Below are 13,354 nucleotides of genomic sequence, written 5' to 3' on the forward strand. Positions count from 1 at the left end.
CATAGTGCTAAAAATACATTAAGAAGCAACCCATAAACAGAAACATTACTGTTGTGATGGTTCGTTCTGCACGAAAAAAAAGTATATCATACGCCAATAGTTAATATACCTATGGAAGACGACTGTGGACTTATCAACAGATCTTCCTGCACTTGTTCGCTTCCGGGGACAGTCTGCTGGTCACTCAAAGAACTCTGGGATGCACTAACAGGCTGAGACACCTCCTCGTGAACTTCCTCATCACTAAGTCTTTCTACTTTCACCCGGATATCTTCTTCCATAACCAGAGGAGAACTGGCCTTCGTGCCCTCATATGTCCCATAGTCTGTAACCCTCCGCGTCACTTCCGAAGGACCCGGCAATTCCGAAGTCCTGGACTCTGTGTGCTTCTTTTCCGACTGAAGCCTTCGGTCAATACCAAAGGGAAAGGTCCAAGGGAAAGACAAGGAAGAGTCTACTGGCTGGCTCCTGGTTTCTGAATATCCAGCGGAAGGATTCAGTACTTGGGGGGAGTTAGTCTGTGTGCTGCACTTATGTGGACTCTCGGGAGACATGACAATATAACTTTTACGCTTTCTTCGTGATTCTCTGCAAACAGGTATGCTCCTCTCCGCCACACTGCATTCGGAGGAAACAGGAGAGAGGCTGCCATCTCTAAAGTTGCAGCTCGGATTGTTATCCTGACCAGAATCCAGCAGCTTCTCTTGTTGGTTATTTGACGTATTCCATAAAATGCTCGACTTCATGAACTCCGAGCAGGTACTTGCCACGCTAAACATTTGCATATAGCTAGCTGCAGCTAACACATCGATAATGTTCTCGGTATTAATAGATAATGTTGCTGTGTACGCATATTCCAAAAGGGGGATGAAGCCTGTAACTGTCACATGGTGCAAGTCCAAGACACATTGTGCATTTTCTTCTGCCTTACCAACAAGCTGCGTGCGAAAGAACTCACTACAGGCAGCCAGGACCACCTTGTGTGCCATAAAGATCTTGTCCTGCACACGGATTGTGATGTCACAGAAATGTCCATCGTTCCGAAGCATGTTGAGTTTGCCCAACATCTCCTGGCTGTGGGCAGGGGAGGTGTGGGTAAATGTTTTCAATCCCATTTTTTGCTTCCAGGTTGCTTCAATGATGTTATTAGTCGTGCACTGAAACAGAAAGAAAAAAAAGATGACTTGCTTATATTTCCCGTGAGCTTTGTAAAAAAAAAAAAAAATTGGAAAGGAAATTAAAATAATGTATTAACTGATGTAAGCCTGCACACTACTAGAAAAACAATCTCTCAGGCACCATACTCCACACACCCCACCTACAGAATGTAAAGATGGCACAAGTCACTGGTAAGATGTATAGACTTTAATTATAAAGTACACTGACACCAAAGGTACGTCTTCATGCCAAGAGCCTCTCGCAGCAACTGTCACACTAACTGTCATACACTCTGCCAACGCTCCCGGTTAGAACACACTGACGTCTTAGAGCATTAGGAATGGTGGTTGGCTGAGGCAGTAGCGCGAGCTGGCAAATAGCATAGGCACAAATTAACAAGTAAACACAACACATCTCCTTATCAATAATAAAACAAGGCAGGACTGTGGAGAACCAACGAATGAGACAATATGGAAGGAAGAAGAGACCAACTGCTAATCACAAACAAAATCGTGTAACTTAGCTGGTGGTTTGACTACTCTCCCATATCTGCTCACGGTAGGCTCGTCATGAAAACTGATGTCCTGAGACGTAACATCTTCATCAACTGAATCATCTAAATCAACATTTGTATTGCTAGTGGTCTGATACTCTTTGTTCTCTTTCGATAACTCCTCACTCAACCTACTACTACTGTCATCCCGAACCAGTGAACCACCAGAAGCATTCTCGCCCCCAGAAGATACATCGTTTGTACCCTGTGGGTGAGAACCTCTACCAGCATCACCATCCAGAATCCAATCGTAGTCTTGAGAACAGGAACCATCGTGGTCATCAGGAATGCAATGTGATCTCCACATTCTAACACAATGACAATAAAGAAAAATGCCACGTTTTGCCATCACTCAGTAGAGCAGAATTACAAAAATCTTTCTTGACTTCCATAGGTTGTGAGTAGTGATTCTGCCCTTTACTTGAGCACTTAGATTTCTTCACTCTAACTCTGTCTCACACTTGAATGAAAACCTTCTTACATGAATGTTTAGAGTCATAGTATTTCTTACCAACAATTTGTGAATCCCGCAAATTTCTTTGAACTTCCTCGGGGGACCAACACTCTCTTTTTGGGGTTGCCCAACCCACATTATCCTTAGTAATGGGCGTTCTCCCTCTCAAAAGCACAAACGGACTAGTACCTGTGGATTCACAAGGAGTTACCCGAAAGGCCCAAAGATTGTTGATACGTTATTTTCTCCATGAAAGGTCCTTCTTGTTAGCTAGTTGAATCACCCTTTTAATCACCCGATTAAACCTCTACACCGCACCATTACCAGCAGGATGGTACATAGAAGTGGTTTTGTGTATGATACCATGTTCAGTAAGGAATTCTTTAAATACGGCAGACGTAAATTGTGGACCGTTGTCAGATGCAGAAGGATGGCGAGAATGGCAAAGATCAGACCCGGCTCCTTGAAGACGTCCTCAAAAAAAATAAAGAACAGCGGACTACACAGTGGGTTCGTCGCGGTGCCAGTGATCCCATCCTCGTCGCCAAATTGTAAAGATGACATGAGTCACTGGTAAGATGCATAGACTTTAATTATAAAGTCACAGACACCAAAGGTACGTCTTCATGCCAAGAGCCTCTCGCAGCAACTGTCACACTAACTGTCATACACTCTGCCAATGCTCCCGGTTAGAACACACTGACGTCATAGAGCATTAGGAATGGTGGTTGGCAGAGGCAGTAGCGAGAGCTGGTAAATAGCAGAGGCACAAATGAACAAGTAAACACAACACAGAATACTATAAGTATTAGAATATTTACAGATGATGGCAGCTGTAACAAGTAAAGGGCATGCCAAAAAAGCCAACGAGTGTGCCGCCAGAACCTGCAATACCAGTCATCATGTAGTTGTTTTGAGTCCTTTGCATATGGCTGCTTTCAGCTAAGTCGGGAAAAAATATGAAAACTCGCCTATGATGGCAAAACTCTAGCTGGATTTGGAATGTATGGGCATCAACATGTTATTGAAAATCACTTGAGGACTTCACAATGACTGTATGGCACAACTCTCCAACATCACCTGGCGCTAGAAACATTAAACGGAGAATACTGAACACTACTAAAAGTGGACGAATGGTTGTGGAGCCCAGCAGCAATGTCAAGTAAAGAAGTGCGAATATTATCAGGGCGTGCTGCCAGAACACACAGTACACTGGCAAAGATATTCTCCATAATAAATATTGTACCAGATTTGTAGGGGAGAAGAAACCAGTACAGATTCATACTAGACTGAAGTTTCTCCTCTAGCCACAAAAAATCAAACCGATTTGTCACATGTCAGCAAGTCCCTGTCCCAAACCGCCAATGAACCTACACCCGAGTTTCAAACGGAATGGCACGTGCTAGGGACTGCTTAAAATGACTGCGATTGATATACTCAATTTGATGTATATTTGCAGACAGTGGGGTTTTCAGTCCGTAATACTGCAGGCTACACACAACATTGTGATGACCCGTAGAGGAGGTTGGTATACTGAATTATTTTTATAAATACCTATACTATAAGTTTAGAGAAGAACACACCCTTGAAATGTGGTGAACTATTTCACACTTCTCAGTAGCTTAAAAGTCTGCGACTAGTGTGATGACAAATAATTTATGACAAGGAACCCTGCATTAAGCTCTTATATTGGCACCTTGCTTTTGGTGAGATATATAATTCTTTAGTCATAAGGCTGTCACAACTGCATCGTTAGTTCACATTTTTCCTTTCGAAAGGGAATAAAGCAGTTCTATACATTCATGTAATAGAATAGAAGAGATCGGCCAATCAAATCTTTATTTTGGCAAAAGGCTGAAAAAAGCACACAAAAATTATACATTGCATCAATATCAAGTCAGATATACAGTACAAAATTGCCGTAAATGTAAATAACATACGCAGTTAAAATCCATGTTCTTATAAACAAAAAACAAAAATGCCTCCTATAATAAATAACTAAAAGCATCTTAAGACCAGTATGAAAAATACATCTATAATAAGATACAATTGTTGTAAAAATTAAGAAAAGTTGGAGTCAGGATAAAATATTGCACATCAGAACTAAACACCTTTATCAGTGATGGCAGATCAACACACTAGTTATTTAAGGCTCCGAGGGTCACAGTTACCTGTGACCTGAGTCAAGTATGACAGACCAAATTCTTGATAAAGTAATAACTAGAGTTAACAAAAGTCAGTTTGTATCGTGCTTACGCTAGCTCAACTTGCTAGGCAGCTAATAATTACTTTACACACTGATTAACACAGCACTCAATATATTTTTAGGTGCTTTACACAGTTTGTCCCTTGCCTTCCACACTCCCATCAGGTATCGAGTTAGTGCAACAAGCACCACTTTGTTGTTATCATACCTCAATATTCTGAGGGCCTCTTTGCACTTCCTGACACCCAGAGTCCGACACAGCGGGATTAGCCACCTTCTCCTACAATGTAGAAAGGTCGGGCAAAAACAAACCTAAATTGTTCCACAGTTTTGTTGCTATCATCACAAGCTGGGCCTCGCTGATCAGTGACCGGTTTGCCTCATTCCCACTAAGCGATAAAGGATTGAAGTGGCAAGGTCCATATTGAAATTGCAGGTTCAAGTGCCTAGCTTAGGGTGACTCAATCTCCTCCAGAAAGTCCTCCTGGGTGTGTCTTTAACTAATAGATTACAAGTGTATGCTTGTGCACAGCCTTTGGATGTTACGTTAAATGAAGGTGATCAAAGCTAAATGTGTTCTTGGGATATCGCTCATTGATCGAGAGTGTGGTTAAACTGAATCGATAGTCCACCCCAAGTTGGGTTGAATCCCCCGTGCACAATCTTGACAACTATATCGCTAGAGGATTTGAAATTTGCATGAATTTTGTTTTAAAAACAGTAGTCAATATTTTCAATCCAATCAGTTTTATGTGATGAACTTCAATTCAATCCATTTATGTTTAATATTCAAAATGCCATCATCATCATCCTTTTTAGATTTCCAAAATCCAATGCATTTAGGGCGGGTGCCCCCTCGTCAGGGATCATTCTAAAGTTAAATAAAAATTCCATGATGTATGGGAGAAACCATAATACCATTCTTAAGATGTAAAAATATAAAGTCTTATGTTTGACAAATGTGCTAGTTAGAAGATTAGTGAAATAGAAGATAAACTATTGTGTAGTCAAAGGAGTGCTAAGTGAATGATTATGATAATGGACTAATGAGTGCAACAGTTAATCAAGAGGTACTAGAAAAGCTCGGTGGCCAAGCGAAGGATATAGTGCAGGTGATGTTACTGTGCTTATATGGTCGATATTCAGAACTTGATTGAAGTATTAAGTAAGCATGGGTGCAAAATCTGCTCCGCTCACGGATTTTCGGCAAATTCGCAAATCCGCTAGCGGAACGGATCCGGGCGGCAAAAGTTCAAGCTTCAAGCTTGTAACTATTTTAGAATGGCGCCGGCAAGCTGCCAGTGCCATTCTAAAATAGTTACTAAGTTAGCTTCAACAGGAAGCACTAATAGATAAAATGAAGCAGGTGCTCGAGTTTAACTGAATTTGAGCTTTAACTCGAGCACCTGCTTTATTTTATCTATTAGTGCTTCCTGATGAAGCTAACTTAGTAACTATTTTAGAATGGCGCTGGCAGCTTGCCGGCGCCATTCTAAAATAAAACAGGAGTGGGGCAGAGGGCAGAAGGGCACAGCAACGAGTGTGGCAGAGGGCAGAAGGGCACAACAACGAGTGGGGCAGAGGGCAGAATGGCACAACGAGTGGGGAAGAGGGCAGAAGGGCACAACAGCGAGTGGGGCAGAGGGCAGAAAGGGCACAACAAGTGGGGCAGAGGGCAGAATGGCACAAAAACGAGTGGGGCACAGGGCAGAAGGGCACAAAAACGAGTGGGACAAGGGGCAGAAGGGCACAACAACGAGTGGGCAGAGGGCAGAATGGCACAACAACAAGTGGGGCAGAGGGCAGAAAGGGCACAACAATGAGTGGGGCAGAGGGTAGAAGGAAACAAAAACGAGTGGGGCAGAAAGGGCACAACAACAAGTGGGGTAAAGGGCAGAAAGGGCACAACAACGAGTGAGGCAGAGGGCAGAAAGGGCACAACAACAAGTGGGGCAGAGGGCAGAAAGGGCACAACAACAAATGGGGCAGAGGGCAGAATGGCACAAAAACGAGTGGGGCAGGGGGCAGAGGGCAGAGGGCAGAAGGGCACAACAATGAGTGGGACAAAGGGCAGAATGGCACAAAAACGAGTGGGACAAGGGGCAGAAGGGCACAACAACGAGTGGGCAGAGGGCAGAATGGCACAACAACAAGTGGGGCAGAGGGCAGAAAGGGCACAACAACGAGTGGGGCAGAGGGTAGAAGGGAACAAAAACGAGTGGGGCAGAAAGGCACAAAAAAGTGGGGCAGAAGGGCACAAAAACGAGTGGGGCAGAGAGCAGAAGAGCACAAAAACGAGTGGGACAGAGGGCAGAAACGAGTGGGGCAGAGGGCAGAAGACCACAAAAACGAGTGGGGCAGAGGGCAAAAGGGCACAAACACGAGAGTGGGGCAGAGGGCAGAAAGGCACAAAAACGAGTGGTACAGAGGACAGAAGGGCACAAAAAACTAGAGGGTGGCAGTGATGAACCAGAGGGCGCATCGCGGTCTCGCACAAAAAAAACCTGCGAACACGCAAAGTGCACCGCGAACACGCAAATTGCCCAGCGAACACGCAAAGCGCCCCACGAACACGCAAAAATAAAAAAATTCGCACAAATTCGCGAATTTTGCGGATTGCGAATTCGCAAATCCACGGATCGCGAATTCGCAAATTTCGCCCATGCTTAGTATTAAGGAGAAATTACAGATTAGCGATGAAAACATGCCCGATGTTGGGCGAAGTGCTTTGGTGCGTTAAAAAGAAGCGTGTCCGATGTAGAGCACGGTGCTCTGGTGCGTTGAAAAGAAAGTGACATCTTCACGCGAATGTGAAGCATGTTCCGCGGCGTTACAGCAATAAACTAAAGCTTGCATAAGCGATAGTAAGCACAGTGCTCAGGTGCGTTATAAAGAAAGTAACATGCTCTAGCGGGAAAGTGAAACGTGTTCTGTGGCAAGGATTTTCTGTTTTACTATGATTGCGCAGGCTATTCACTTAATAAGCCTCAAATAAATCCGTCACTTTCAAATAATGTACCAGAGCATGCTACTTGGGTCATTCGTTCAAGCTTTTGTTTATCGTCATAGTGCCACGGAACACGTTTCACTTTCCCGCTAGAGCATTTCACTTTCTTTATAACGCACTTGAGCACTGTGCTTTCTATCGCTTATGCAAGCTTTAGTTTATCGCTGTAACGCCGCGGAACATGCTTCACATTCGCGTGAAGATGTCACTTTCTTTTCAATGCACCAGAGCACCGTGCATCCACATTAATGGATTGAATTAAAGTTCATCACATAAAACTGTTTGGATTGAAAACATCGACTACTGTTTTTCTTTTACTAATAGGAAAGCACGAGTAGTGGAACCTCGGCTCATCTGCGTATGTAAGAATGAGTCTCTGTAATGCCAAAAGGCAGCTTTAAGCTGATGCTTGGAACAACCCCCGGCCTCGCCTGGGGAACTCCACAAGCTTGCCAATCCTATCTCTGTGAGTGTGGATCTCAGATATTTTACCCGTGCTATGTTGCCAGAGCCTGCATGGCAAAGTATTTCCTTAAGCCCCTGCAAGTAACAGAGGAGCTCCAGATAGCACAGATCCTCCACCAGTAATGCAGGGGACGAAGGCCTGTCCTGTCAGGCAGTGGCCTCAACCCGAGATACATCCTCAGTGCTAACACGGAGGGCTGACTGGTTCACCAACCAACTGGTGCATGAAGCAATTTTCCACCGTAGACAAAGAGGCCATATTCAGCTGTCCCCACAGTTCGAATCCATGTGAGGCTGCGATCAATGTGCTCCTAACAGAAAGTTATAGGTAGCCAACACATGCATTTCAAAATTTTAAAAAACATTGTGAGGCAATTCAAACGTCTTCCCTAAAAAGATTTATCTTACTTCATACCAATATGATTTATGAATCTGCAATAAAAGCACCATTAATTTATTAGTTTACTCTACACGTTGTCACATATTCCAATTTCTGTGTAATAATCAAAATCATAAAGAAGGACATGTTTGCCCAAACCTATAACTTCACTCATGCTATCATGGAAGATGTATTTGAAAACACACTGTCAAATTTTAATGATGAAGCTGTCCCTTTTGTTTTGGAACAAATGTCAGATTTCATGCAAACAGTTCTTACTAATTGTGTCATTAACTTTGAAATCGCGGTTATATCATCGTTGGACCGTTTTTGAACTATCAGTCTCAGAGAAAATATTAACTTGTGGTAGACTGAGTTAATTCTTGAGCTCTTTCTATGAAAATAAAAGGACTACAATTTTCAGACCTCACGCCATACTTAAAAGTTTTGTACTTTGCGGACTGCATCATTCCCCTTAGAACATGACCAAATCAGGACAGGTAGAAGACATATGTGCAAGGTTGCTAGAATCCCTTTGCATTTAGTGCAATGCTAACACCCAAGCAATATATAGGTTTGTTGGCGAGCACTTGTAATTTAGAAAACGGTGTAGCCAATACATAGGTGACAATATTGTTTTGAAATGTGCTTCCAAGAGAGTACAGGAACATTTATTGAGTTGCAACAAACGTACTTTACTTGAGACCATTAAGATTGCGAAGGGAATTGAACATTCTGTTGTATCTCTGCGTGTCATTTCTGGAGATGTAAGCGAGACAAATCGCATGTGTCAATGTAATTAGCAAGGACAGTACTACTAAAAGTGGGAAAGGTACTTCCAGGAGCATAGGTTTTATGTTTAAAGTATTTTTATTGTGCTGCACACATAGATCAAAGACAATATAATGCAACATTCACTGGTTCAGCGTCAACATTCGGCCTACCCAGTACAGAGGCAGCTTTCAAATGGATAATACGATAGTAACCATAAGGGATAGCCTTATCGAGGTACATGTATATCGGGGATCTTGGCCAGTGTCGGGGGAGTGGGTAACAGAGGCTCCCGAGGAACATCAGGAGATAAGTAAAGAGGAACCCACAGGTTCAGTGCAAGGTAACTGCTGAGCTGGCCTAGTCCCTCTAATGCTGCAAGATAAAGTCCCTCTGAACAAAAAGACCCTCAAACTGTACACCCCATACCCCGCCTCCCCCCCACCCCAGTTCCAGGTCCAAACAACATCCACTTTAGGCGCTATTGACTAATCTGTCGACTCTGTGGCAAGACAGTGCGACAGTCGGAGAAGGCGCAGAAACCTGGGACAGGTCACCTCCCTGAATTCCGTGGCTAGGAGTGTTAAAAAGGGCCGCCACAGGTCTGGGTATTTGTCTCCCTCTCCCCTAGCCACCAGAGACAGCTTTTCCATCCCCAGAACATTCCAAAGACGGTGCAGCCAGCCCTGAAAGGTGGGGATGTGAGCAGTGCGCCAATAAGTGAGAAAATTTTTGTAACGCAGATCCCAGGGCTATGGCTATCAATCTGCCCCGATGAGAGCGCAGCGGATAAGTGATAGGATTGGGGGAGCCTAGTAACACGTACGTGGGGAATCTCGGAAGTGTAGTGTCCAGATGTAGGTCCACCTCATCCAACACCTGGTTCCAGTAGGCCTGTAGGTGCGGACAGTCCCATAGTAGATGCACCAGCGGAGCATAGGTTTTAACAGATTTGGTCAGAACACGCATATTGGTAGCAATGTAAATTGTCCAGCTATTGGTAAGAAATGTAATAAGTGTATTAAAAAAATAAAAACGAAAAAAACTGGTCACTTCATTCAGGTTTGTAAAAGCATGCGTAGTACCGTTTAGGTGAGTAGAATTAATTAAAAAGTGCACTGCATGTAAGAGGGAGCATACCGGAGGGAGCAAGCATGATTGTATACTGGTTTAAGGAGATGATAATATTACCACCCATGTCGATATGGCTAGTGGAGAACACGTTCAACAGCCCCCTCCGTATTGTTTACTAAATCTGGAAAGTCAACAAAGCAATGGAAACACTGGTTTTGTGTTTTTGAATTATCTTGTGGCAATTGATGGGACTATTTTTTCTACAGCTAGAAAACTGGCATTCTTATTTAACTGTAAGGGAGCAGAAGGGCAAAAGATATTTGATCACTTACCTGAAATTCACCCAACGAAAGGAGAACGTGAAGGATGGAATGTGATTGTAGAGGGTCAGAAAAGGTTGGCAATGCATTTTAAGAAGAGAGCACTGTTGTAGACCGTTTCACTTTTCATTCCTGCAAACAGGCAAGTTGTGAAACTACTGACCAGTATGATGCAGCATTAAGAATTTTGGCGAGCACTTGTAATTTCAAAAATGGTGTAGAACAAAAAATAAGAGATTAACCCCTTCGATGCGGATGACGAGCTCAGCTCGTCATCAGCCACGGGTGACGTGTGCGGATGACGAGCTGAGCTCGTCATGTATCGCGGTAATTTAAAAAATGCTGCACAGCGCAAAAATCACCGCAGCAGCGATGCGGTTAAATTGCTTTGAAATGTGCTTTCAAGAAACTACACAAACATTTATTGTGCTGTACAACTCTACTTTAGTTGAGACAATTAAGATTGCTAATAGAATTAAACGTTCTGGTAAATCTGTGCATGTGAGTCGAATTAAGTAGTATTGTTCTTGTAATTAGCAAGCGGAGTACTATAAAAAATGGGAACGGTCTTCCCATGAGTATAAGTTGTGATAGATGTGGTTCAAACATCCATATTGGCAACAATATAACTTGACCAGCTACTGGTAAAAATTTTAACGGGTATTAAGAAAAAAAATAACTGGTCATCATACAGGTTTGTAAAAGCAGGCCTAGTACTGTTAAGGTGAACAGTGTTAGCACTTAGAACAGCAAAGTACAGCAAGAAATTACAGAAAGGTTATCAACTGCTATTTTAACAGTAGAGGTTGCCACTGCCTGTGGTAGTGTAGCTAATAAGAAAGGCCCATTTTGTAACGAATAATTTGGAAAGTTTGAATTGGATATAAAAGCAGATTCTGCATCACTGGTCACTATGTTCGACGAGGCCACCTTTCTTAGGGACCGGCTTTCAAAGAAGTCAGATATTAGACCTGTAGCCGATGTTAGAAAATATATTGAGATATTAGGGGTTTATTGGGGACACCCTTAATTTTTTCGGCGGAGACATTTTTACTAAAATTTATGCTGCTGTGAATAGAAGAGACATCATTGGTTGGGTGGACCAAGGGATGCTGGTTATTGTTTTAAAACTTGGTACAGACACGACAGCCATGTCTGTGGAAATTAAAACTGATAGTATTCAAGATATTTTAGAAGCACTTAGGGAGTACTTTGCTGATAGCATTGGTCTTGTGAAAGGTTTTGAACACCAAATTGTACAGAAACACCATGCTATTCCTGGAGTGCATAAGATGAGTGATGGTCCGCTGATTGTTAGGAGTGATTTAAAAAAACATTTTGAGGATTTGTGTAAAAACAACATTGTTCCTTTGAATGAGTCATTGTAGTAGTTATCTCCAAAAAGAAAGGAGGACACATTTGTTTATGTACGGATTTGAGGTCTCTGAACAAGAATATTATAGTAGACGGTTATCCTCTGCCTAAGGTTCAAGAACTCTTTACATTCATAGGCGAAGCTAAGTGTTTTAGCAGTATTGATCTAAAAACTGCATGTCATCAGGTTGCTTTAGACAAAAAAATCCCAGTTGCTTACTACATTTAAGATTTCTTTTAAAGAGTATGGAAACTACCTTTTAGCTTGGCTTCGGCGGCAAACGTTTTCCAGGAGTTGATGTATGCTTTATTTAAAGACGTACAAGGCGTACATCATTCCAAGACAACGTACTAGCCTTTGCTAAAGATGCTGTTGAACATAATTGTATTTTGAACAGAGTAATTAATATGCTAGAAGATAGAGAGGCATGACTGTCGTGAAAGACAAATGTGCATTTTTTAACAGATTGAAGGGATTATCTGTGTCATAGAATGACTGCTGATGCCATTAAACCCAAGGATGATTTTTATCAAAGCATTAAGGAAGGCTTCACGCCCTACAAACAAAGGCCAGTTAAAATCGTTTATAGGACTAAGATTATTAATCTGTTTTTGTGGCAGGTTATGAGACTGTTATGAAGCTGCTGAAAAAGAAATTACGAATTGTCTAGTCAGAGAAGGAACAAGGTATTTTTTGAGAACGATAAGGACATTTTATTTAATGTTCCTGCTTTAAAAACTTTAGTTCCTGGAAATCAATGTCTTATCTCAGTGGATGCCAGTGTTATTGGAATTGAGCCTTGTTGCGCCAGTGGGTTGGCAAATGTGAGAATACTAGTGCTTTTGCTACCAGAGCATTGAATGATGTGGAAAAAAATACAGTGCAACAGAAAGAGAAATTTTTAGCATGTGCGTGGGGCATGGATACATTTAAGATGTGTGGGAATCAAATTTGTTATGTGTACAGATCATAGACTCCCTCTGTACTTGTTGGGTGAGAAAGAAGTGGGTTCAGCCTTTTCTAAAATAATACGGATCTTGGTGAAACTTCAAGAGTTTAATTTTGATGACCAGCTCCAGAGAGTGAATTTGTGAAAGTTTTATTGGATGGGATTGAACATTTTCAAGGAAGTATAGCGAAAGAAAAGTGGCAATAGGCCAGTGTACAGGATTCTACTATAAAGTTATGAAATATGTGCAAGATAGATGACCACCTCTCAGGTGTTTCGAGGGTGATTTGACAAAACCTTTCAATGTGTCATATGATTTGTGTGGGGAAAATTGCATTTTATAGGGATGTACCAGTTGATTTGAGGCAAAGACTTGCTAATGTGGCACATTATGGTCATTTAGGTGTTACATTTACTAAGAAAAGTTTGAGGCTAACGTTTTGTTGGCCATAAATCAATTAACTGGTGGACACCATGGTTAATACTTGTGAGAAATGTTTTATTTCTAATAAACATTGAATGTTAAGAGGTACGCCTCTTCGACCTGTTACTTTCCCCAAGCGAGCCTGGGATAAACTAGCCTTAGATTTTGTGGGACCATTGTTGCAATTGCCTGGACATATGAGGTATTTGATTGAACTTA

General features: G+C 42.2%; 1 protein-coding gene across 2 annotated transcripts in view; it reads right to left on the minus strand.

Annotated features, from left to right (window-relative positions):
* ZBTB44 (zinc finger and BTB domain containing 44) overlaps positions 1–13,354 on the minus strand; it is a 301,958-nt gene that overhangs the window by 175,075 nt on the left and 113,529 nt on the right. For both annotated transcript variants that reach the window (XM_086956924.1, XM_086956923.1), the window contains one exon: positions 110–1,157. In XM_086956924.1, the coding sequence (XP_086813050.1) occupies positions 110–1,115 (1,006 nt within the window). In that variant the 5' untranslated portion in view covers positions 1,116–1,157. The remainder of the gene's footprint in view (positions 1–109; positions 1,158–13,354) is intronic.

This window comes from Lissotriton vulgaris, chromosome 2_1 (genome assembly GCF_964263255.1).
Source record: "Lissotriton vulgaris chromosome 2_1, aLisVul1.2, whole genome shotgun sequence".
In the NCBI taxonomy this organism is placed as follows: domain Eukaryota; kingdom Metazoa; phylum Chordata; class Amphibia; order Caudata; family Salamandridae; genus Lissotriton; species Lissotriton vulgaris.